The following is a 27,250-nucleotide window of genomic DNA, read 5'->3' as shown; positions in this document are numbered from 1 at the left end:
TGACATGGACTGAGACAGACAGATTGTGAGAGACTGAAAAAGTATGAGAGAACTTATGACAGGGTAAAACAAAATGAGAAAAAATGTAATAAACTGCGTCAAAAAAAAATTACAGATAAAGATGAACTAAGACAGACTCAAAGTTGCTGAAACAAAATTCTGCAATTTTTAAATTAAACTTGAAGTGAAAGCATGAAATTCTTGATTGATGCTGAAGTTTAAAAGGATGATAAAATGTGTTACAAATTGATCGATGATGTGTCGAGCAATTACCAACCCATCAATTTCCTCCCCCCATCCAAGCCTTCAATCACTCCCAATCACGTAGTTGGCGCCAAGTTCAGTGCCCTGGGTGGCGTCTCTCACATTTGCTCCACATTGTGAACCATAAAAACAAGCAAAAGCAACACGTAGTAACATGACTTTTCCGTTTACTATTATTGCTACATGCTGGCGGAGAAGAGCCTTTCTCGGAACATTCCGATCTACCCATGGGTACGGAGTTGAAAGCAAGAGATGAGATGCTGGCAGCAACAGCGCCAGTGTTGCCACCCACTGGGATTTTCCGCAAAGTAAGGAAGCGAAAAATCCAAAAAAGGGCAACCATGTGGGCTGGGTAATTTAATTATCCCGATAAAAATCCAATACATGTTGCTTTTAATTGAACCCACCCTGCTCATCCTGTCACCCAACCCGACATACCAACAGACGCTCTGGCAGCCTCATTTTCCCGAAGGGGAGTTTTCCTCCACCCTGGTGCAAAATGTTCCCCCATCATGCCCCAGGACACTGGCTGCTGCTGCTGTCTGGATGTAGGGTAATGAAATTGATTATTTTATTCAACATTTTTTCCTCGACGTTCCTTTTGGCGCTTCCTTCCGTTTTCTTGACGAACATTAGTGAAAGGGATTTTTCCCCTGTTTAATAGTCCCGATAACTGCGTAAGTGGCTTATGTTGAAGTAAATCTTCAAGATTTTTCTCAAACAAATTGATTTGAGACACATTTGCCCCCAACAGCAACCGAGAGGCCAACGCGACCCACAATGTGCAGAAAATCGAACGGAGCCTGCTGGAGATGGCCAATATAATGGCAGCCTGATGGGATGGAAATTCATTCCGGAATGAGATCAACTCCGGAACGGGACGCCGCGCCGTTGTCTGGGGCGCGCGCGATACTGCCTGAATTGTGGGGGTTAGTGACACACTGTGGTGTTTGTTTCTTTGCTGGAGGGGGTTACTCTTTTTTCACTGCACTAAAGATTCGACTTACTAACTGGCAGGCTGATTGCGTGGGGAGAGGTTGGGTGTCAGGAAGACTTGATGGATCCAATTAGGACAATGGCTCTCAGTGCCGTATCGATGGTCGTGTTTGAGGGAAACAGATAAGCCTGGAATTCATTAACTTGCAGGATCAGGATGAAGGCTGGTCTGCAGTGAACTCATTGTTTTTCTTTCTTATTTTTGGAATTGAAATTGCCAACTTAGAACATCATCTTTGCCTGAAAGCAAAAATAATTCACTTCTTCAATCTTTTTGAAACCAATTCATAAACAAAATCTTTCTATTCTTTATGATGACATTATTACAAAACCTGGACGGTGAACCTTGGTTTCAAATTTTGCGAATCTATCGATATGATTGAACGCAAGCGAAGCCAGTCCTTGCAATGTAAAATTCTCCACCAAGCCGGAAATTTTGTTTTATTTTTATTTTCTGAATAGGCTAAAACTTTTCAGGGGCCTTCCCTATGACCAAAGAGACCATTTTGTGTCATTGGTTCGATACAATTTTGGCAGCTGTCCATACAAAAATGATACGATAATCTTCAAAAATCTGTATATTTTAAAGGAATTATCTGATCGGTTAAGTGTCTTCGGCAAAGCTGTAGGTCTTAATGAGGACTATTCAGAAAAATATTGGTACATGCAAAAAAATTGTCGAGTTTTCAATTACCTTTTTTCACAAAAAATAATTTCCCTAAATCTTTATTTTTTTTTATTTTTGATATGTTTAAGGGGTTACATACATGTAAACCGACAAAAATGTCAGGGGCTGGTATTGGCAAAGACTCATTTTTTTTTAAATTTGTTTTCAGGGCATTAAAATATACATTTTCAACTATTATCAATATAAATTTTAAGACATTTGGTTGCATCATTGCCGAGATATAGCCATTTAAAGTTAGCAGTTTCAACAAACGGGTGCCACGATATCTCAACACTGCTTCGACCAAATCGATTCAAAATTTTGGTGAAGACTCATCAAACCGGTCCCGTGTGCATGACGAAGGCCGATTTAAAAAAAGAAAAAATATTTTTGTGTTTTTCATATAAAAAATCGTCAGTTTTTGATTTCTGTATTTTTTAAAAAAGCAAAATTTCTAAATCGGGCTTCGTCATGCACACGGGATATGTTATGAGAGTCTTCACTCCAAATTTCAGCCAATTTGGTCCATCCAATCACGAGATATCGTGGCACCCGTAAATCAACTCGGTGTTCCGAGAAAAACGCTCATAAAGTTTGACAGTCCGCTTTCCGCATGGCAGGACTTTAAACTTAAATCGTCTTCTACTCACTTAAATCATGACATATCTTCATGAAACTTTCAGGAGTTCAGGAGGAGGATTGGAATTCATCTTTTTTAAGGATTTAATAAATATTCGGAAACATGAAATATTGAGATTTTCTACATGTTTGTAACCCCTTAATGGGACAAAACCCGCAACTTTAAAGCTATACAAAAGTATGGTCAAAAGTTTTGTCGAAGTGTTAAGATTTTTTGGAAAAATTGTATTTTGGATAAAAAGAAATTTTAGTCGAAACAATCTTTTGACTTCTGTTTTTCATGTAAAATCAAAATTGCATTCGAAAAGTACTATTTTTTGATAAAGTGCATTGTTTTCATGATATTTACACTTAATGTTTAATATAAACTAAAAAATTCCAGTTTTCGATTATTTTTAAATAGTTTCCATGATAATTCCAGAACATTTTTTTTAGAAGAGTTGAGAAGATTGGATCCCTGTTTGATGAAATACAGCGAATAAACAAAAGTCTCATCCAGACAGCCTTTTATTTTCTAGATTATCATAGAAACTAATGGTCCTTTTTCCAATGATAAAAAATTATACATGCGTGAAATTTTCTGATCTTTTCAAAAAAAAAATATTTTGAAAATTTTGGAATGAAGACTAACATTTTAATTGGGCGTAATATTGAATATTTGACCTTTTGAAAGGTAAATCGGTACCTTAAGAATGGTATCTTCAGTAAAATTGTAAGTATTGATGAAATGAATTCTGAAAAAAGGTTATGCTTTGGAATAATTACCCATTCTTAAATGATTTTATTTAATCACAAATTAAACAACACAAATCAACCATTCTTCAATAAAAAGGTTTGCTTTGAATGACCAAAAATACCATCTTTTGACCTATGAAACAAGATGTTCAAAATTCATTTGACAGTGTTGCCAACTTTAATCCAACAGCAATTGAGAAAAAATCAGAAAAATATTGATTTTCAGAGCTATAATAGTTCAGTTAATGATATCTTAATAAGTTATTCGACCTAGTTTTATTGTGAACATATTATTCATAAGCGATTTTTTTTACCTGATGAGTTAAAAATAATTTAAAAATTTACCTTACATTTGTGAAGATTTTAAAACCCACTATAAAAAATGCTCGAAATTTGTAGGAACAATTTAAAACAAAAGAAGTTTTTTTTGTAGATCATAAGTTACTAAAATTGTAAAAAAAATAACTGTTCATAATTTAAGAATACATAACACTGTTTTCATTTTTTTGAATAGTTCGCTGCAAAAACAGCTTTTACAATTTTTATCTAAAGTGTTTGTCCTTCGGCACAGGTTAAAGTCGGGGGAAGGAGGATAATGAAAAAATAAAGAATTATTTTAAAATTGTAAAACTAAAAATATCAGAGAATTTTACAAAAAAAAAGAGTATCAATGATTTTTTTATCATTTTTTTCTAAAAATTTAACGTCTTTTAACAATTTGTGGTTCTTTAAATTTCAAATCAGTGAAATGTCTTGGAGTACCTTATATGATTCAAAAGGCAAATATAACCGTTTTCAATATATTCTGAATAGTGTACAATCGATTAAATAAGTGGTGTTTCCTTGCAAATATCAATTTTTAGGCAATAAAGATTATGCTGCCCCTGATATTTTGAAAAAAATTAAGGGCGTGGGAGGAGGAAAGACAGAAAAAACAATTTAACTAGACTGATTTAATAGTCTTTATTTGTTTTTATTCACAACTTATTTTTATTAGGTCTTTTTATGTGCTGCAACCAGGATAGGACCGAGAACCTTTATTTCATATAAAATGCAGAAATATGCGCTATAAAACATACTCTGACTAATTTACAATCAATTTTACAAGTTATTGCAATGAAAGTTTAAATTCAGGTATTATTTGACTCCCTAATATTTTTTTTTGAGAATTGAAATGTTTGCAAAAACTTGAAGTAAAATTTGCAATCGCCTTGATGCAAATTCTTACAAAGCCGTTTTATTTTTGGAATGTTGAAATTATTTCTATTAATCTTATAAAAAAATAGATCAAATTTTCATTCATAAGCATTTCGATCTTCAATAAATTTTACCCCATTTCACCGTAAATACATTTTCATCTTGTTTTTCTCTTCTTTTTTCTTCATTCAATTTAAATTCTAATGCATTTATCCTGTTTTTTTTTTTTTTGTTTTAATTGGAAGTTTTAGGCCTAGTCAACAAACTTCAATTCGCTTCTCTTGCCTTCTTTTCTGTTTTTTATTATTTCCCAACAATAATTCTTTTTTTTTAAAGTGTTATTTTAATTTTTTCATAAAATTAAACCATAAAATTTTCAATTGCAGCAAAAAGTGACAAACCAAAAAAATAACACAAATTATTGCATACTTATTTTGACAACTAGGGGATATTAGTTTGAAACACGAAAAAAGATGGCCACATGAAAAATAATATTTATTTTTCAAAAGATTGGCAAAGTTACAAAAAAAAAACTAGTAAAGTCATGATACCCAACATTTTATTTAAAAAATATGATTTTTGAAAATTAAAATTTGGATTTAGGTTACTTTTTGAATCCAAGCTATTCTAGAAGTGGGATTTGTTCTTAGAGGGTTAACGATATGTTTATGAAACTTCGGTTTCTAGTAAAGTTGAATGTACTTTTAAAAATCAGAATGGTAAAAAATGACAATTGAAAAAGTTTAAGTCCGAACGACATGAATCATATTTAGAATCAAACCAATTTGAATTTACAATCACGAAAGAACGTTTAACTAATTTTGAAACATTTTTCAAATCCTCCTCACCCCACAGCGGCATCATCGAGTGCAAGGAACCGATCGAGGTGGTCAGCTACAAGATCGGCGTGTGCAAGGTTTCCCCCAAGGGCAAGGAGTGCACCACCACCTTCCAGAAGCTGGGCTACAACGGCAGCAGCAGCGTCGTGCTGTGCAAGCCACTTACGGGCCGAATGCACCAGATCCGCGTGCACCTGCAGTATCTGGGTAAGATTTCTAGCGAAACTTATTTTCAATAGTGTTTTGGAGGAGTTAATTGTTTGGTCGATTCCAGGCTATCCGGTAGTGAACGATCCGCTGTACAACCACGAGGTGTTTGGTCCGTCGAAGGGCCGCGGCGGTGACATCGGCGGCAAGAGCGACGAACAGCTGGTAAAGGATCTGATCAACATTCACAACGCGGAGAACTGGCTCGGCATCGACGGGGACTCGGAGCTGTCGATGTTCAAACCGATGAAGAACGACCTGGAGGATGGAAAGGGTAAGTTTCGGAGGGGGGTTGGCTTGGCAGTGACATGGGTGTTGATTGAAGTTTTCGTTCCCCTCTCAAACAGGACCAATTCTGAGCGATGACGATTCGGAGAGCGTGTCCCGGGAGGCGTCCCCCTGCTCGGAAAGCCCCCGGCCGGTGTCGCTGGGCAGCGAAAGTCCGAACGAAAACATGTGTGCCTCGATGCTGAGCCCGAACGTGGTGGCGACGCTCAACACGTCGTCCAGCGTCGGAACCAGCACCAGCAGCGTCGGCGTCGGCAGCAACAGCGTCGTCAGCCACATCGTCAGCAGCAGTTCACAGTCCGTGTCGAGCTCGGCGGCCGCCGCAGTCGTCGCCATCAACGCCCGGCTGCAGTCGCAGAAGGTAAGTTAAATATTTAAACTTTTGCTGTGCCAGAACTCCGCATGAAGAGATGAAGGAGATGTACCCTGCACTCTTGGGCACTCTTCACCGGAATGGAACAATGCACCGAGGCTTTGTTTGCCCAGCAGAGTGTCCTTTGCGTAGATCTTTCGAACCATGTGAGGGGAGGAGAAGCTTTGTCTGTTTGCCAAGCCATGTATCGTACGATGACTGCTGGGCACACGTGGACGAGACCCTTTACAGTTGTGTTGAGTGCTGCAAAAAACGCAAACCGACAAACGATGGTCGGTGTTATTTTAGAAATTTAATTACAATTTGTAATAGCTTTCTGCATAAACAGTTAGTTGTTTGGCTGGGTTGGGAGAGCTATTAAAAGGTGTGATGATAAGTTCACACAGAGTCGTGGTCAAGGGTTGAAACTGCATTGAATATTTGAACCAAAAGCTTACATGTTGGTACCTAATAAACATTCTCAAGTTATTAAATTTTCATGAAAAACTATTTTTTCCGGTTTTTAGTTCCCGCGTATACTAGTTTATATTAAAAAAAAGTACAGTTCAGACTCAATTATCCGAAGGTTTGTATGAAACATTTTAGTCAAATTTAAATAATTGATTGACAATTAAATTGCAAAATGCATTTTCTAATAATTCATCGCCGCCATTTTGGCCACCATCTTGGAAAAATCTAATGATGCAAATTCAAGATAGTAATCTGTTTTCAAATTATAAGCATTTCAGAGTGATTTTTTTCCGAAAATATTCCAGTATTTTTTGCAAAGCTGAGAAGATTTCCTATAGATCTTTTTTTTTACTTTTTTGATCGGACTGCTGGTTACTCAGAAGAGGGTTACATACATGTAAATCGGCAAAAATGTCAAGGGTTGGTATTGGCACACACTGAAAAAAAAAATTTAAATTTGTTTTCATGGCATTAAAATAAACATGTTTAACTATTATCAACATAAATTTGAAGACATTTGGTTGCATCATTGCCGAGATATAGCTATTTGAAGTAAGCAGTTTCAAAAAACGGGTGCCACGATATCTTAACACTGCTTCGACCAAATCGGCTCAAAATTTTTGTGAAGACTCATTAAACCGGTGCCGTGTACAAGACGAAGGCTGATTTTTAAAAAGTTTATTTTAAAGAAAGATAAAAATATTTTTGTGTTTTTCATATTAAAAATCGTCGGTTTTTGATTTTTGTATTTTTTTTAAATGCAAAATTTTAAAATCGGGCTTCGTCATGCACACAGGATATGTCTTGAGAGTATTCACCCCAAATTTCAGCCAATTTGGTCCATCCAATCTCGAGATATCGTGGCACCCGTAAATCAACTCGGTGTTCCGAGAAAAGCGCTTACAAAGTAAGACAGTCCGCTTTGCGCATGGCAGAACTTTAAACTTAAATCGTCTTCTACTCACATAAATCATGACATATATTCATGAAACTTTCAGGGGTTATTGGAATTCATCTTTTTAAAGGATTAAATAAATATTCGGAAATTTGAAAAATTTAGATTTTCTACATGTATGTAACCCCTTAAGCCTTAAATTGTGAAAAATGAGTTTTTCTCAGTGTGATCTAATTAAATTGTGAAATTCTAAATCCTTCGGGAAAGTGTTTTTTTTTTATTTCTAATAACTAAACATTTTTCCAACAAAATTACATTAAAATGCATGAAACTTGAAAACTATGCAATTTATGATACAAAAATTGTAAGTTAGTTATTAACCCTCTACAACCTAACCCCGCCTTTAGACGGGCTTCGATCTAAAAAATCGCCAAAAATCAATTTTCCAACCGATTTTTGATCTTTAAAAAGCATTGGAGAGAAGAACTCTTAAAATTTTAGAAAATTTCAGGGTTGGAAGTTAAAATTGTTTAATGTGACTTTGCCAATGTTTTTAAAAATGTCATTTTTTAGGGGTCAACTTTGGCAGTGTTTTTTACTAACATTTCCTATATTTTCAGTAAAAAGAAGTATGCAGTAATTTTTTGAGTGTCCCAGACTATGCCTCTACGCATTTTTTTGCAATTTAAATGATGATGGTGCGATTCTATAGCAGAAAATGTGAAAAACATGCAAAAAATTGAAAAAGTGACTGTAAAAACATGAAAAAATTAGATAGGCGAAATGTAATTATTAGGATGTAACAAAAATGACTTTTTGGCGGGCATTCAAGGGTTTGTTCCGGTGGGCATACTGAGCCCAAATCCAAAATATGAGCTTGATTGGACGTAACAGGAGCTGGCGCTCCGCCCTTCAATTTTAAATGGAATTTAACCCGTAAAAAAAGATTTTTTTCAAAAATGTCACTTTTTGAGGCATTTTGGCCACTGAAGCGTTTATTTTCAACATCATTAACGTGTAGGCCAGATCCTTGCGCATCTTTTGGTATATATAACATTGAAATTTGGAGCACCCTGGAGCTCGGTACAGGCCTTCAAAGTTTGGCATTTTTTCGAAAAATCGGCCCCGGCAAAATCAAATGGCGTCTAGGGCGTTGCGAGGCGCGACGCATATCTTTTTTGCCTGGACCGATTTTTTGAAAAAATGCCAAACTTTGAAGGCCTGTACCGAGCTCCAGAGTGCTCCAAATTTCAATGTTATATATACCAAAAGATGCGCAAGGATCTGGCCTACACGCCAATGATGTTGAAAATAAACGCTCCAGTGGCCAAAATGCCTCAAAAAGTGACATTTTTGAAAAAATCTTTTTTTACGGGTTAAATCCCATTTAAAATTGAAGGGCGGAGCGCCAGCTCCTGTTACGTCCAATCAAGCTCATATTTTGGATTTGGGCTCAGTATGCCCACCGGAACAAACCCTTGAATGCCCGCCAAAAAGTCATTTTTGTTACACTCTAGTAATTATATTAGGTGGTAGAGTAGGCCAAATACTACCAAAAACAAACATAAACTAAACAAGATAAAGGCAAATTAAAATACTAAAAATGAAACAAGAAAAACATAAAACAAGAGAAGTAAAGTTTTTCGTAGAACAAAAGTTGCTCAAAATGACCTCCTGAACACGGGAAAAATAAATATTTTCGAAAAAAAAATTTGGACAGTAGAGGGTTAACTTGATTTTGCATTTCAAAAATAGTTTTTGGATTTTTTTATATTTTAGTTCAAAATATGTTTTTATTTTTCGAACAAATTCACCTTAAAAAGCATTTTACTTGAAAAAACTGATTATAAACTAGGATTTTAGATTTTTTCCAAAACTCATCACTTTTTCAACAATTTTTATAATTATAGCAGATTTTACACCATCCTGAACTCTTGTGCGAAAGGTGCAGTCCCCTGAAATAATTTTAATAATATTACATAAATTAAGGATTTTTCCGTGCTCTTTACATTTTCTGAAAAGTCCTTATTTTATATTTTTAAACGATTTTTGGAATTTTATTTGACATAATCAAATCAAATCGATAATTAAAAATGCATACTTAGAGAATTAATTTTTTAGTGATTAAAAATCATACAAAAATTTTGTGATTTTTTTCCGTGCACAATTTTTTTTGAAAAGTTCTAAAACTTAACCGATCAAAAAATCTATCATCAATAGTTATAAAGATATTCATGAAAAAAGTTCATTCAAATCCTTAAACGCAAATAAGTAGATAAAAAATACAAGCTATTGGAAACATCGAAAATAATTGCAAAATTCTACAAAAAATCATTCCTTTGTACAGTTCTCAATAAATTTCATAAGAATGTATTTTTTCTTCAAATTTTTACATATTTCAAAACTTATTCAAATTTATCTGTTCTTGTCACAGTATTTGTTGTATGGTTTTCCAATCATTCAAACATAAGCTACTGCCTCAGTTCACATAAATGTCCATTATTCAAAAACAGCAAGCTCGTATAGGGCAATTCGCCTATTTTTGGATAAGTTATTTGAAATTTCAAAGGCAAGCTAATTTTTTTAAATGATCATTTGAGCAATTCTTTACGAAATCGGCTGATTTCGTGCTTTTTCATGTTTTGTGTTTTTTTCTATTTTGCTCAAATTTTGTGAGAGCCTTCCATTTGTGTGATTAGTTCCCCCATACAAATCTTCATACAATTTTGGTGCGTAAATATTCTAAAATCTGTAATTTTTGAAGCAATTTTCTGATCGAATTGGTGTCTTCCGCAAAGTTTTAGGTATTGATGAGGACTATTCAGAAAAAAATAAGTTCGCGGAAGAATTAGTTTTGCCGATTTTTGTATTTTTTTTCACATAAATTAAATTTCTCAAAATTCGTTTTTAACTGTTGGAATGTTTTGAGCCATAGATAAGTAAAAAATAGATAAGATAAAAATTTGCCAGCAAGTTATAATTTTTGCAAAAAAAATGTACTTTTGTTTTGGAAAAAAAAGATTGTTTTATTTCAGTTTTGAATGTTAAACGAAATTTTCAATTGAAAAGTACATCACATATTTTGTTATAGAATGCATTGTTTAGAATATATAACCATCTTTAAATAGTGTTCAATCCTGAAAAAAGAAAATTTCCAATAAAATTGCTTAAAGAACATTGAAGATTTAAACCCTTGTTGCTGAGATACAGCGAATAAAAGAAAAAGAAACAAGAAAATTTAAGTTTTTAAGTCCAGTTTCAAGACTAACATTTCAAAAGGGCCAAACATTCAATATTACGCTCATTTCAATTGTGAGTCTTGATTCCCAAATTTTCAAAATATTTTTTTTCGAAAAGGGATTATCCATAAACCACGTGGACACTTATTATTAAATTTCAGACCCCCCTCCCTCCCTCCCTCGTGAACGATTTCCATACAAAACAAATCTTTTTTGTATACACTCAAAAAAATGAGTTCGCGTAAACGTGAACAGAGTTCATGCCAACGGGAACCAGGAAGAAAACTGTTCACTTTCATGGTGCAATGCACTATAAAAGTTGAACAGTTTTCTTCCTGGTTCCTGGTGGCACGTTTACGCGAACTCATTTTTTTGAGTGTACACCCAAAACTGGCAGCGCTAGTCCGAGAGAATGATGGTCTCGAGTCGAGAGAATAGTGGTACCATTCACGGACGCAGAGAACACAGCTCGAGATGGGCGATAGAACTATTCTCTCGAGTAGAGGGTGACGAGCGGGAATTCCCGGGAAAAATTTCCCGGGAAATCGACCATTTTTGGACCTCTCGATTCCCGGGAAATTCGGTCGAGACTCCCGGGAAATTTTATACTTATAAATATCGAAGCAAAATTATATAAACTAATCAGAAAATTATTTGAAAAATTCTAAATTGCTTAGAACATTGGAAATTCAATGTTCGATGTACAAGGTTTGAATAAACCATTGCTTCTCTGATCTTTTTATTCAGAAAGTTTAAAATTTAACTTATCAAAAATTTCAATAACTATAATTGAGAGAAGCCAAAAAAATTGGACCCCAAAATTTTTCTTGAAGCATACTTAGCAGTTTCTCCCAGAAATGAAATCAAAAGTTTTTTTCAATTATTTTTATTTAATGTTTCTAAGAGGGAAAAGCTTTTTCAAAATAAGTTCAATTTCGATATCCTATCTTGCAATCCCCATATGTTTTTTTTTTAATTCTAAGTACCTAAGTTGAATTTGCTGTATCAAGGTTATTTATTTTTTGATGTCGATAAGTTGTTTTGTGATTCACGTCAACTTTAATATTCAATTATATATTGGATAAAAACACTCTGTCAATCTTTGTAAAGTTAAGGTACACCAATTGTGAACACTCGGATTTTCCTGATAACTGTAAATATTTCTTCAATGAATATTTACAGTTGACCTTAAAAAGAAAAAAAAGTTCAAATTGTTGTTTTGAGTCGTTGTTTATCATATTGCAAATATCCTAATACTGGGAAATTATATATTAGCTATTGTTTTACTTCACAAACATCTAATAAGAAGTTCATGCAACAAGCTTGTGAAACTTTTGAAAAATCACTCAGTGCGAATAAAGATTCGTTAACATTTTAAACTACAATTTTGAGTCCTAAAAAGCGGAAGAATCGATCTTATATTTGCAGATTCAGAAAAAAAAATCAAAAGGTAGATATAGTTCCTCAGATAAAGAGGATACTGAAGTTTTATAGAATAAGTATGAATCGAATGTAACTTAATTGATTTAAAAAAACAATATAATTACAATTCCTTTTAAATTATTGCCACTATTGCCATAGAAAAAAAAATCCCGGGTCCCGGGAATTCCCGGGAAATGGTTAAATTCAACTCTCGATTCCCGGGAAATTGAAAATCTCGAGAATCGTCACCCTCTACTCTCGAGGTTCATTTGCAAAAAAAGTTCATCCGTCAAACAAAAAACCAAAAATGTCGACAACGGGAATCGAACCAGAGACCTTTGACAAACCAATCCAATGACTTAGCTGCCTCGGCCACCACAGCTTGGTGACCAAGGAGAAGTCAGAAGTCGATGTATGACACTTGTTGGAGATTTATTGATTCAACTAACGAATGAACTCATTTGTTATGATGGTGTGAGTTGGTACCATTATTCTATCGATTTTGGCACTGAGCCCTCAATAAATTTTGAGAGAACGATTATCTCGACTCTGAATTTTGGGTGTAGAGCGTGGACAACGGCTGAACCTATTTTGATTCAGAAGATAACCGAGTATTGACTGTAATTTGAATGTTTGTTTCTCAACATTAAAAAATGTTGAAATTGTTATTTTTTTATATCACAATTCTCTATTCTTACTTTGAAACTCAATACGGCCCTGATCTCAAGCCAAAAACAAACACACAATTATGGCTGAACAGACCATGAATTTCATTAGCACCTGTCTTGTGTGGATGCAAGATTTAGCTTAGTTTCATAAACATCATTCCGGTTAGTTTATTCAGTGACGAAACAGATGAGTGTGGGTGTGAATGGGTGTGATGTGCTACACCGCCACTTCATGCCAGATGCATTTCATTCACGAGGGAGGAAACTTTGTTCGAGTGCCCCGTTTTGGAGTGATTGCATTTTGTATGAAATATTGCACTTGTGCACTTTTAATCAGTAGTTTTGTGCACAACACCATCGGGTTGTCTGCTCGTGGCATTAAATTCTAATTTGTCGGAAATTTGCTACTTAATATTTCAACGACTTTAAAATTGCTACCCCTCAAAATGGGGGAAAACTTTCAGCCAGCACCGCACATAATAACGAGTTATTTGCAGCAAAATTGAATTCCATGTTTTCCACTCCAGCATAGGATGGCTCTTATTTGAAGAGTGGTTTTGTGTGATTGTTTTTGTCCTGCAGCAGCAGCATCAACCGACAACGTTAAAGAGCGTTCGCCACACCACTTTCATTTGCATAAATTTATCAAAAGTTAATTACTTCATCTGCAAACATGTGCAACACACGCTCACTCACTCCGGACTGCCTGCCCTTTCCTGGGTTAGACCCGTACATCACACAGAAACAAAGTGTCCAACCCAACATCAGCGGGAGTGTGTTTCGACACACTCTACTCTAATATTTAGTCGACGTTGTACTAGCGTGTCGAATGTTGATTTTGAGTCTTTTTTCTAAATTGTTGTTGTTTGTTTCGTGTAATTTTTCCACGCGCCATACAAATTTCGTTTCTTTTAGTTTTCGATGTTTGTGACAACCTACCACAACGGCGACAACGAATTTGTGTGTGTGTGTGCCTTAGGGCTGGTATCACTAATAAGTGGTTTCACATTCGTCCACCCCAGCACGACCAACCATCAGCCATTAGCCACCCCGCATTCGGGATGCAGAACCCAACCCAGAATCCAACTAACTAACTCTATAACTAGTTTATTTGGCCTGTGGTCATTTTCGCCAGCATTACCCGTTGGCCAGCCCCAAAACGGGTCCTGATGCAGTTTTGACGCGGTTCCATATGGGCTTCCCGGAGTGCACCACACAGCAGTCAGTGTGGCCAAAGTGGTGGTGTCCAATTCCGGTTGCTGGCGTTTTGGCGTTCGGGCTCGGTCGAGGTTTGGGTTAAGGTTAGGTTAGGCGGGAATGTGTTTTTTTGCTGGTGCGAATGTGTCTGACACGCTTAAACAAATTTGAGTGCGTTTTTTTTGCGGGAATGTGACCATGTCCAAAATGCACTTGAATTCGAAATTAGACCAGACATCATTTCCGGTGCTGAATATGCGAATGAGTGATGAGTAGTCAAAGTACAATTTGTTCAGATGCATTTGATGGCTTTTCAAAGACTTTTATATAAACATTAGGCCTGGATCTTTTGGCAGTGTTCCCAGACTACCAAAGAATGCAATTCCCTAAATATATTTTTCGTTTTTTTTATTTGTATAAAATATTGTATAAAAAACAATCAAAAGCAATCTATTTTTATTTATTCAATAATTATTCATAAGTATACTTCAATGCATTTTTTTAAAATTCTTTAAAAAAATTTAAAATTGAGAAACAACAAACAACAAACAACAAACAACAAACAACAAACAACAAACAACAAACAACAAACAACAAACAACAAACAACAAACAACAAACAACAAACAACAAACAACAAACAACAAACAACAAACAACAAACAACAAACAACAAACAACAAACAACAAACAACAAACAACAAACAACAAACAACAAACAACAAACAACAAACAACAAACAACAAACAACAAACAACAAACAACAAACAACAAACAACAAACAACAAACAACAAACAACAAACAACAAACAACAAACAACAAACAACAAACAACAAACAACAAACAACAAACAACAAACAACAAACAACAAACAACAAACAACAAACAACAAACAACAAACAACAAACAACAAACAACAAACAACAAACAACAAACAACAAACAACAAACAACAAACAACAAACAACAAACAACAAACAACAAACAACAAACAACAAACAACAAACAACAAACAACAAACAACAAACAACAAACAACAAACAACAAAAAAGAATATAAATTTGAATTTAGGCCATTATTTAAACATTTCTATGATAAAAGCACTTAAAAGTGCAACCAGCGATTCTCACTCTTTTCTTGGCTAAGTACCCCTTATCGTTTGACTTTAGCTGCTGGTACCCTGTATAGTAATAATACATGATTTTTTTTCGTTTAGTTGATTTTTTTTTTACATTCCAAATTTCGGAATATTTTTTTAAATGATTTTGAAACTGGACAAAAAAAATCCATAAACATTTGTTGCAATATTCTGTTACCGTAATCCAGGGTGAAACTAATAGAATTTACGTTTATTTTTCGAATATTGTTGAATCGGTAAGGTTTGTTCATAAAAATGTTTGAAAACATTGCCAAGTAATGTCTATGAAATTTATTCGAATCAGTTTTCTCTGTCCCATAAATGTCCCGTATGCAAAAAAAGCAAGCTGAGAAAAAAGCGATTGAAGTTTGTCCCATACATAAATTCCCACAACATAAAAAAAATACTTCATTGAATAATAAAATTGATCTACTGAAAAGGCTAGAAAAATATTTAAAGATATTTCACGATTTGTAAAATCAAATTTGCATTGCATTGATTTTTTTATTTTTATGTATTTTTACTGGACTTAACTTAGTGTGCACGAATTAATTTTGGCATTGCTATAATTTTTTAAATTATGATTTTTTAGGCTGTCAAAATTGCGAGATTTCGAAAACATTTTTTTTTCAGAGTCAAAATTGCTATCAAAAAGTACTTTTTGAATAATATTCACACAATATTTACAGTAAATAAAACATTTTAACAACTTTCACCGTTTTCAAATCACAAATATTCCCATTTTTTTTTTATTTGCAGAAAAATAATCCTGTTTCATCTCCTCACGACTGATAATTCAAAAGAGCAGAGCATTGCTTTCTTTGATAATTTTTATTAAAGTTCTAGGTTTTAAAATTTTGAAAGTATTTTATACAAAGAACATCAAAAAAATTCACCATCTTGTTGTTTTTTAATATTTCAAGGATCCATAATTTCAAGATATTTTTTTTTTAATTATGGCAAGTAACACTTAGAAATAAACATGTTTCGTAATTTTTTTTTTTAAGTCTAGGCAACGAAAAGTCGGACTAACAATTTTCAAAATAGGAACTTTCTTAAAAGATAGTTGACCCTATTTAATTTTTTTAAAATATAGAGATATAATTAAAAACTTGGAGGATGTGTACTTTAGTACAATCAAATTCATTATTTAATTTTAATTTAATAATGATTTGAGCAAGAAAATATTAATTTATCCTCCAAAAGCTTCAGAAGAAATAAATGTACAAATAATGTGTTCAATTTCTCGGGTTTTGAATTTCCCGGAAAACAGAAAAAATATTTTTCAAATCCCGGGAAATTTTTGAAACAGTCATAAAGTTTATTTTCTCATTTTATTTTTGTTATGTTTTTCAAGCCTCACATCATATAATTAGCCTAATAATATTAATTGGTGATAATCTACACTCAATCTTAACAAGGATTGAAATTTTTTAGATATCTTAAAAGATTTTGTCCTTCGTTGTTGTATTAGGCGCTATAAACATATGTAAGCATTGATTATATCCCGCTTACTCCGATGGACAATTACATAAGGTGGGATACACACAATGTTTACATTTGTTTAATAGGACCTTATAAAAAAGTCGAGAAGTTTTTTTGTTAATATTTATTATTTTTTTACATGACTGAAATATGTATCTTTAAAAAAATCTTTGAAAACGTTAAAAACGACAACAAACCATACCTGTCCATGTACAATTTTAGATAAGTTCAAATTTTTATGTTTTATACATAAAATATTTTACAATTTATCTTTAGGTCACTCGGTGTACATTTATTTTTGTTCTGTTATTGTTTTAACCGAAATCAATAAAAAAAAATCAAATCATTATGCAAAATAATGGCTTAAACAGCTATCATAATTCGAAGCAAGTCCTGATTTGCCATAGATTCCGGATTTTTACAATTTTCCCTTATAAGCCAAATGAATGCTGAATAAAACATGTAATGCTATAACATTCTTATCGATTACAAAGTATTGAACTGTGCATCTACATCTTTAACCAAATCTGAATTTCAAGACCAAAATTTGAATTTCCCTGGACGAAATATTAAACTTAAAAATTCCCGGGATTCGAAAATTTCCCGAAAAATCCCGGGAATTTTGTCCCGGGAACTTCCGGAATGGACGCACTATATAAAAATATTTTTAAAAAGTGTTGCCAAATTCTGGTAGGAGATGTTGCAAAAAACGATTGTGGCTAAATTCCTTACTGGCAAAACATCATAATTTGTTAAGTATTACCGAATAGGATTAAAATCTCTCACTGGCACCCACTTTTATTGCAGCAAACTGTTTGACCTTTCCCACTGAAGAGGATTTATTGAGAAACACAACCAAATTCGTCCAAATCCAACCCCATAAACCCTTAACCCTCGAAAAATTTCTGACCAACAACGTCAGCATTTTTCGCAACATCACTACCCCAAAAACTGTCTCGTGCATACTTTTATGGTGTGCTCTTTCAGTTTAGGCCCCCCTACAGTTTCGTTTAGTTCGGACTGTCCTAAAATCTACGATAATGGTGACTCGGCAGGAGAAAGTTCGTTTGACACGTGATGAACTTTTTTCGAGCCCCCCCTTTCGGGGAGTGAGAGGGAAAATCATTTCTGGTCTGGCAGCAGTAAAAGTGTGCTGTTTGACTCTCTCCACTATCATTATCATAATCGTACAGTCATAAGAGTTTGTGTGTGTGAGTGACTAGATTGAGATAACGTGTCACAAAACGACCACATTCACTTGACACACACACTGACTGAGTGACTGCGCTGTAACGATGAAGGGGTTGGGTTAGGTTAGGCTGGTCATAGATAGTTCAAGGATACGGGCCTCATTTGAGCATTGGAATGTTCTTATCATTTGGGACAAAACTATTCATGCTGTGGGCTGGCGAGCCAAAATGAAAGTGGGATTGCCTGGTTTCGTGTGTTGGTTTAGTGTGTGTGAGGAAGAGATAAAGTTATGTTTATCTTTGATAGAATATCTGAGCACACGTCATATCCTTTGTGATGACGAGTTATTTTGAGCTTGTTCATAACCGCAAGGTTGACTTTCCATGAAATAATTAACGTATGTCAACTGAAATAATAACTTTTAAAGCCTACCATTTTTTTGTGTATTAAATCAATCCAACATCCTCAGGCTTGCTACGAAATTAGGGGAAAGTCTAATTTATTCTTCGTTCTCTCTCTTTTCCCCCTCAGGTAACGGTGGCCACCCAGACCGGCCACGAGTCGCCCGATCTAGCCTTCAACCCGGACAAGATGACCACGGACAAGCACTGCTACGAGTGCAAGGTGCGGTACCGTGACCCGAAGCCGCAGGATCTGGTCATGTATCTGCACGCCTGGAAGTACAAGGTAAGACGCCAGCCAGGAACTCATTAAAAAATTTGAAAAGACGTCCTCATTATTCCACTTGGCAAACATCTCACTCTGTCTCGTGGTGAAATTATTTCAAAACCCCCGAACACGAAGACACACACGTCTGTCACGGTCCGTGAATTTCACTTTGACAGGGCGCATTTGAGGAATGCATTCATAATTTTCTAAATGGAGACCCCGTGTTCTCCAGAATAGCTCCAACTAGCGTCTAGTTCACAAATTAGAGCGGTGTGCTCGTTGAGGAGCGAGGAGGTGAGGTCGTGAACTGAAAATAAATAAATCTATCGCGGATGACAGCTCTCCTCCGATGGTCTGGCGCGAACGCAAACTGACAGGCAACATTTGTCGCGACCCACATCTATTGGGTGCCAATTTGCCAATCAGTAGGCCCTTAAGCATTTTTGAGCAAGAGTTCAGGAGGAAACGACGACAGAGAGAGCACAGTTGTCAAATTGATGTACATGACCTACTATGTTGATTGGAGTCCGGATACCCGATGGGTGGGCCAGAAGGTTTGGTGCCGTTTAATTATGAAAATTAAGAGACAACTCATCTTTGCACAAATTCAATTGATAATTACGTCGATTTGACTTCTTCTCCTCCTTTTTCTTGATAATATTTAATCTATTCGCAGAAAAATAAAAAAAATGAAAAAAAAAAATATATTTCATTTTTAATATTATAAAAAAATATGATAGAAATCACGACAAAATTTCTACAAAAGAAATATTTGGGTAAATCTCTATCAACTCACACGAACTCGGGAAAAGTTGCCCCGACCCCTCTTCGATTTGCGTGAAACTTTGTCCTAAGGGGTAACTTTTGTCCCTAATCACGAATCCGAGGTCCGTTTTTTTAAATCTCGTGACGGATAGGCGGTACGACCCTTTTTTTAACATGCGAAAAAAGAGGTGTTTTCAATAACATGCAGCCTTAAATTGTGATGAGATGGAAATTTGGTGTCAAAGGGACTTTTATGTAGAATTGGAGGCCCAAGGCTTCATCCATAAAGTATATCACGCAAAAATCGGCCAAAATTTGATAGCGTACTCAAAATTCCGAAAAAACGTATTGTTTATCGAAAAAAAAAACTAGAAAAAGTTTGTAAAAAAATGGATCATGTCAATTGAAGAGAAATTTAATGTACATTTCTAATCTAACTACATTAACACAGAAAGGTCATTTTTTAATTTAGAACAAAAAAATTCATTTTAAAATTTCATGTTTTTTCTAACTTTATTTTCTTCAAAATCGGCCCAAAAAATCAGCGTGCAACACAAATTTTGAAAACTTCAAAATTTCAATAAAAATTCATGTACAATCATCTGAAATCAATTTAAAATTCTTTTTCCTGAGTTTATAACCATTTTTAGCATGTTGGGTTTATTTAAAATACTTTTAAATTTTTGAAAATGTACCACACTTTTTTTTTGCTTAAATTTTTGTATTTGTCCAATCTTACATTTTTTGAAAACTTATGATTGCAAAACAACTGAACTAGTGAAAAATTCTTTTTTCATTCAAATGTAAAAAAACTAATTAAATTACTTTTTTCATTCAAATGTGTAAACTATGTCTTGATATTTAAATTTTTATACCTTTTTATTTTTTTTTACGAACGTAAATATTAAAAAATCTGTTACTTTGGATGCAAAGTTGTAGGTATTGAGAAGGACTATTCGGAAAAATTGGTACACGGAAAAAAATATTTACCGATTTTTTAATTAACTTTTTTTACAAAATTTAAATTTTCCATAATCTGTATAAAAAAAAAATTGAGATTTTTAATATGTTTAAGGGGAAAAAACCCACAACTTTTGAGCAATAGAGAAGTAAGGGCCAAACATTCAATATTACGCCCATTTGAAATGTTAATCTTGATTCCAAAATTTTCCTTCACAATTTCATAGCAAATTTTCTGAACAATTAAAAAAAATATTTTCCGGAATGGTCACTCATGGTCTCTATTTTTAAAAATCGAATAAATGTAAATACTTTTCGATTGCAAATGCAATTTGATATTTAAAAATTAGGTTAAAAATTTGTTTGTTGCAAAATTTGGATTTTTCCAAAAAATATTTTTTTAAAGCCTTTTATTCGGCGGCTAATTTTTTGACCATACTTCTTTATAGCTCAAAAGTTGCGGATTTCTGTTCTCTGAAATATATCAATAAAATCTCAAAATTTAAAAAAAAATATGGATATTGGGAAATTGAGTTTTTGTAAAATAAAGTTAAAAAAACGGCAAATTTGTTTTCCGTGTACCTATAGTCCTCAACAATACCAACAACTTTGCCGAAGACACCGAAATAGATCAGAACATTCCTACAAAGGCTACAGATTTTCGTACACCCAAAGTTAAAGGCCGAGGGGATAGTCCTCCCGAAAAGAAACGTGAGGAAAGTACTATTTTTCGTGAGTAAAGACCTCTCGCGTGTTCATTCGTTTATTGAAACAGTTCATCCTATTGAGTGGCTTATATGGACAAATGACCGCCACTCAGTCACCGAACCATGGTGGCCCATACGGCAACGGCACAGTTCAATAAGCCGAAGGTCTTGGGTTCGAGTCTCGGTACCGGTACTTTTTTTAATAGATGAACTTTTTTGGAAAATGAACCCATGAGAAAAGTACTCTCGGTAATTTCGGGATTTATCCTCTCCGTCCGCACACAGTACCATTTTACTACCGAACCGTGCTCTTTATCCTCTCGTATGTCGATGCCCAGTTCTGGGTATATATTTACGTACCATTTTTGTATGGACAGCTGCCAAAATTGTATGGAGACTTGTATGGGTGAACCAATGATACAAATTGGCTTCTTTGGTCATTGGTAAGGCCCCCACAAAGTTTGAGCCAACTAAAAAAACACAAATTAAATCCATTTCCGGCTTTGGTAGAGAATTGCTCAACATTTAAAAGGTTTGTCTACAATACAAGTACACCCAGAACTGGGTATCGGCATACGAGAGGATAAAGTAGTAAAATGGTACTGTGTGCGTACGGAGAGGATAAATCCCGAAATTACCGAGAGTACTTTACTCATGGTTCATCTTCAAAAAAGTTCATCTATCAAATAAAAAAAAAAGTTCCGGTACCGAGACTCGAACCCAAGACCTTCGGCATATAGGACCGTGCCTTTGCCGTATAGGCCACCATGGTTCGGTGACTAAGTGGTGGTCATTTGTCCATATAAGCCGCTCAATAGGATGAACTCGTCAATGAACGAATGAACACGCGAGAGGTCTTTGCTCACGCAAAATAGTACTTTCCTCACGTTTCTTTTCGTGAGGACTATCCCCTCGTTCTTTAACTTTGGGTGTAATTAAAAACTTTATTAAATTGGTGCGTATTTTTCGCTCTTTGTCCCACCTTAACTGAGAACGGTAACCACTGAATTTCTCTTATCTTCATCAGGCAGTGTCGAATTAAAATGGAAAATTAAAACGTTTTTCACATTTTACTCCCCTCCATCTGCTCCCCCTCCCCCCCCCCCCCTTTCACATGAATGAATCATTGCTCCATCTCCCTTCGTCAGCACGTGTGTAAGTGTGTGTCTGCAATTTTAAATTTTAATTATTATGTCACGTTAATCCTCCTTCTCTCATTCCGAGAAAAGCATGTGTGGGGAGGACACCAGTCTGGCAAAAGTGTCCAATCCCCTACCCGCCGTAGTTGAGCCTACTTTCAGTACCTAGGGTAAATGTACCCATTATCAGCCCAATATTAAGTTGCAAAACACTTTATTTCCGAGATATTTGACAAATTTCAATTAAATCAAAGTAGGCACGCTTCCCCTACCAAAGTATTTGCTACTGAATTTTAATCGTCCGAGCCACGTCCCTTTTGCCCGTGAGGTCTCGACCAAGCGCGCCTCCAAAGGGTGTGAGGGTGTTGACGCCCAGCGGCGTCGACGGAATGTGGTGTCCCGGAAATGGCATCATCAGCTCAGGACGAGGCGCGTGATGGATTGTCCCCTGGTTTTCGACGATGATGACGACTGTGCGAGTTGACGAGGATCATGGTTCGGTGGAAACGCTCTGCCCGCGCTGGTAATAAGTGGACTCACGTGGAGTGAATTACCGGATGAAATTAGACGTACATTTGTCTGGGTACTTTTGCTGCTGCTGGAATGTTTGAGTTGTACAACTATTGAGTCTGGAGATGGGCTTATAATGATAAGGAGGATTGCAAGAAAATAAACCAGAAATGCCTAATAGATTAATGCACAGATGGAACACTTTACTCTACAACAAATTTAATATGGTAAAGATAAGATTGTATAGTTTCGAGAATCATTATTTTTTGCATTGCTACAAAATACTTCTCATCTGAATCACCTAAAAATAAACTTGTAAAGTTGAACAAAAAAGCCTGCCACGACACAAGTTTTTGATAGCAGTCCAAATTGTTCTGTTTGGGAACTAAGTTCCTACCAAACTCCCTGTCATCTAAACTCCATTTCTGGACTCGACAGATTGCTTACTATCGTCCTATTTTTCGTATGCAATACACACAACTTTTGCTATTTACAGAACTTTTCTTAACACTGTTTTATAATCTTGAGTCGTGGCAGGCCTTCCCGCTTTACCTAAATTCTTATCAAATTCCTGTGCGTGTGTGTGTAGAGAAGGGTGTTCAGAATATGGGTGTTTTTTCCAAACCTCGCTCCAAAAGCCAAATATTGTTCTTTAAGCTATGTTAGAACTCTGGGTCAAATATGAGCAAAATTGGTCAACAGTTACCCATTGATACTCCAAGGTGAAAAGTTAGATTCTTATGGGAAAGTTTATGATCCACAACTTAATCAAACTTATGTAGGCTGAGAAACTCGATCCTGAAAAGTTGTTACCGATTTTATTTTTGCACGAAAATCATTTTTTCATCAAACCCTTTCGCTTTTATTTGGCACAGATGATTTAAACCCAAAAACCATATAACCCAAGTGGTAAATTTTTCTAGGCACCCTAGTATGGGATGTTGTAGTCTAAAACATGCAATCGATTAACTTGGCACTGGCTAAACATATTTTTACTGTATTGGTCTCATTCGATCCTTCTTGATGTCCCATAAGTCCCTTTTTAAACATTTCTAGTTTATCATTATTTTTAGAATGGTATTTGAAAGTCCTTTTTGAAGAGATTGAAGGTCTGACAACCCTTAAAAAATTTATGAGCACTTTAGTGTAAATTATACACTTCTTTGTAACCGGATCTCAGATATTTCGATTAAATAAATGTCTGGATCTTTATGTAACCCATCTTTGAAAAAGTAATAGAAACGAAATATTTATGAAAATTTAGCCACGGAAATCAAAAATCTAAAAAAAAATATAATTCAAAGGCTGGATATAACCATTTTAAATAAAATTACTATATAAATGTAAGGAAGGCAGTAAGCTAGATCTTTCATGTCTCCACTATTTAAAAAGTATATTTACAAAAAAAATGCAAACAATGAAATAATTTATAAAGAACGCAATTTAATTTTTAAGTCTTGGAAAAAAGAATTTGAGAACACAGTTCGAAAAGAAAACATTTTTTTCAATAATTTTTGAATATTTTGAAATTTTTGGAAGTAGAATAACTGTATTCAAGCCAGGAGAACTGCATTTAATTACATGAAGCACATTATGTTGGCATATCTGTACTTTTTCGTTCAATTATAGCTTTTGAAAGGCGTTTTGAACTGAAATAGAGTTATAAATCAGTAGGAATTGAGCTAGCAAGTTTCCAATAAAAAAAATATTTAGTGCGAAACTCCAAATTAGATGAAATCCCCTTTTTGACCTCGTTGTTTGACCCAGGGACAAAAAAATGGTTTTATAACTCTATCAAAAAAAAAAAAAAAAAACTTAACAAAATAAACTCTTTTGAAAACAGCACTCTCTTAAAAGAGCAAACTTTGCTCACTAAGATGTGCCAATAATGTAAAATTTATTTTTTTGAAAAGATAGTAGGTTTTATGCCCTAGTGATATTGTCCTACAAAAAAATGTACTGCAGAAAAAAATATAACTGCAAAAAGAAAAGAACTATCGAATAATTCGATCTCTTAAAAAAAAATTATAACTAAAAACAAAAACATTAAAATTTTATGTTGTAACTCTAAGCAAATGCTCGCAAGGAGGAAAAAGGTAAACGATAATTCATCACTATGGGCTGGAATGTCAGGTCAAAATTGAAAAAAAATGGGGAGGGAGTTAAAAAAAGACTCAACATTTGAAAGAAAAAAAGTGTTTTAAAGTGCACTTTACATTAGTTCGATTGTTCTGCAATCATTAGTTTAAAAAAATGTAAGATTTGCCGAATACCAAAATTTATAGCGCAAATTTTTTTGTGTTGTTTAAATTAACCCAACATGCTAAAAATGATTTTAAACACAGATTCTGAAAAAAAATCGCCCCATGATTATTTGAGTTATTGGGGGGTGGGGGGGAGAATTAGAACAATTTTGAATTTTCTAACTTGTCCAAACAATTCGTTAGCCAAGCATTATACCGGAAAAGTTGGCTCGTTTCAGGCACTGAAACAGAAAAAAAAGAAAATCGAAGGGGTAAAATGAGTCAAAATTGAGTGTTTGTAATTGAAAGTTTATTTTGATATGGGATTATTTTTTTTATTCCAGGGCAGGTGGGAATAACAATACGGAGATCATTTCATAAAAAAGCCCTGTTAAAAATTTCTAATTTTGTTATCAGAAAATCATGATCATCGGTAATCAGAAGAAAAAAATAATAACATCCCTGAAACTTATTCTAAAAATTGTTATTAAACAGATTTTATGAGAGAGTAAGACAATAACAACTCAAGGTATGAAATATGAAAAATCATTCAATCATTGATCACGTTATTCATGTTATTTATATTCCAACTAAAAAAAAAAAAATCAGCAGCCATATTGTAATTTGTTGTTTTTTTGTTGTTGAATTTTACTTCAACTATAGGAAAATTTTGACAAATTTAATCAAGGACATTATTTTGGCCATGAAATGTGGTTTTTATACCAAAACTTTTTTTAAAAGTGATTTTTTTTTAAATTTGATTTTTTTTAATGGAAGGTAACATTAAAAAAATCAAATTGCCACTGCCACTGCCTATGTAGTGGGTGGCTCTCCTCCATAAACTTTTTTGCTTTGCGAGTAGGAAAGAAAACTCATGAGATAGTGTGAAAATAGAGAAAAAGGATTCTCTCCACGTTACTCAAGTCTTGAAACAATCTCAATTGTTGGTTTTATATATCATTTATTTCGCCCGAACTCATACGTTATGTAGGGGAACAGCATCTAATTCCAGATTGCCTCTAATGTTGTCATATCAGCACTTTGATATTCAATTACAGATCATTAAAAGCGTTTTCATCTGAAGTCGAGTGATAAATAGCTCAATAAGGAGTGAGCAAGCAAGTTTCTATCAAAAGTTTTGCAACATTACGATAGCGGTGTGCTCTCTTATACTAACTGACATTTTGGTAGTTGCGAGAAAATCGATTTTTAAACTTTGAATTACTGTTTCTGGAAAACTATTCGACAAAAAATTGTTCTGACAATTTTAAAGTATGCACCTGACATTACTTAAAGACATTGTGAAATATAAAAACTTTTGAAATGCTAGAAAAATTTTGGCAGAGAAAATACGAAAAAAAATCATGCTTGCAATTGGCACAAGTGTGTTTTGGGAGGTAATTTGTATGAGTTAGCACAAACGTGCACAGGGCTTTGGTACAAAAGCGTGCAAAGTAAATTTATTGTTAAAATAGTTCAAATTAGTTGTTTTAATGTTATTTTTTCACGAGTTGGTTAATTTAAGCGTAAGAAAAACATTTTATATCAAAACTTTTTTCAAACACTTATTTTAGTTTGAATTTGTTAGGAAAATTAACCTTTTGGAAAAATAAGCATTTAAATCAAAGTTTTTGTATGAAAAAAATAGTGAAATTATATTTTTCATGAATATAATTGTAAAACCATCCATAATACATCAACTATGACGAATACTAGGTTGATGTATTCCTAAAAACATAAGAAAATGATGTTGTAAAAACTTTTAGCTAGTTAATTTTATTTCAATTATATCATACGACCTTTCAAAAACGAATGGTATCCAAGGCACAAACCGTTATTTAGATTTATGGTGAATTGCAGTTGGAACAAGTGTGTCTCATGCAATGGAATCGATGAATGTATTGAATAGAACAAATGTGCCTCAAACAAATTAAATACGTAATATTTTTAAGTATGGACGACCCATACAGTTGTGCCAAGTGTGCAAATCAACTATGAAAGATATTGTTACGTAGTTTTTTGCATGGACGACCCCTGCAGTTGAGCTAAGAGTGCACAACGACTTGAAGAATGGTAAAATTTGACTTTTAGGTTGGGCTAAGTGGGTAAAGAGTTGGAGGAAAATTTTGTTACGTCGTTTTTTTTTGCATGGATGACCCCTGCAGTTGAGCTAGGAGTGCACAACGACTTGAAGAATATTAAATTGGACTTTTGGGTTGGGCTAAGTGGGTAATTGGTTGGGGAAAAATTTTGTTACGTCGTTTTTTTTTGCCTGGACGACCCCTACAGTTGAGCTAAGAGTGCACAACGACTTGAAGAATATTAAATTTGACTTTTGGGTTGGGTTCAGTGGGTAATGGGTTGGGGAA

General features: G+C 34.4%; 1 protein-coding gene across 2 annotated transcripts in view; it reads left to right on the top strand.

Annotated features, from left to right (window-relative positions):
• Positions 1 to 27,250, top strand: part of LOC6033760 (RNA pseudouridylate synthase domain-containing protein 2) — a 398,524-nt gene that overhangs the window by 368,006 nt on the left and 3,268 nt on the right. For both annotated transcript variants that reach the window (XM_038251446.1, XM_038251445.1), the window contains 4 exons: positions 5,354 to 5,544; positions 5,612 to 5,818; positions 5,892 to 6,193; positions 18,420 to 18,575. In XM_038251446.1, coding sequence (XP_038107374.1) covers positions 5,354 to 5,544; positions 5,612 to 5,818; positions 5,892 to 6,193; positions 18,420 to 18,575 — 856 coding nt within the window. The remainder of the gene's footprint in view (positions 1 to 5,353; positions 5,545 to 5,611; positions 5,819 to 5,891; positions 6,194 to 18,419; positions 18,576 to 27,250) is intronic.

The sequence above is a fragment of the Culex quinquefasciatus genome, chromosome 2, assembly GCF_015732765.1.
Source record: "Culex quinquefasciatus strain JHB chromosome 2, VPISU_Cqui_1.0_pri_paternal, whole genome shotgun sequence".
In the NCBI taxonomy this organism is placed as follows: domain Eukaryota; kingdom Metazoa; phylum Arthropoda; class Insecta; order Diptera; family Culicidae; genus Culex; species Culex quinquefasciatus.
This window is presented reverse-complemented; position numbering and strand designations above follow the sequence as displayed.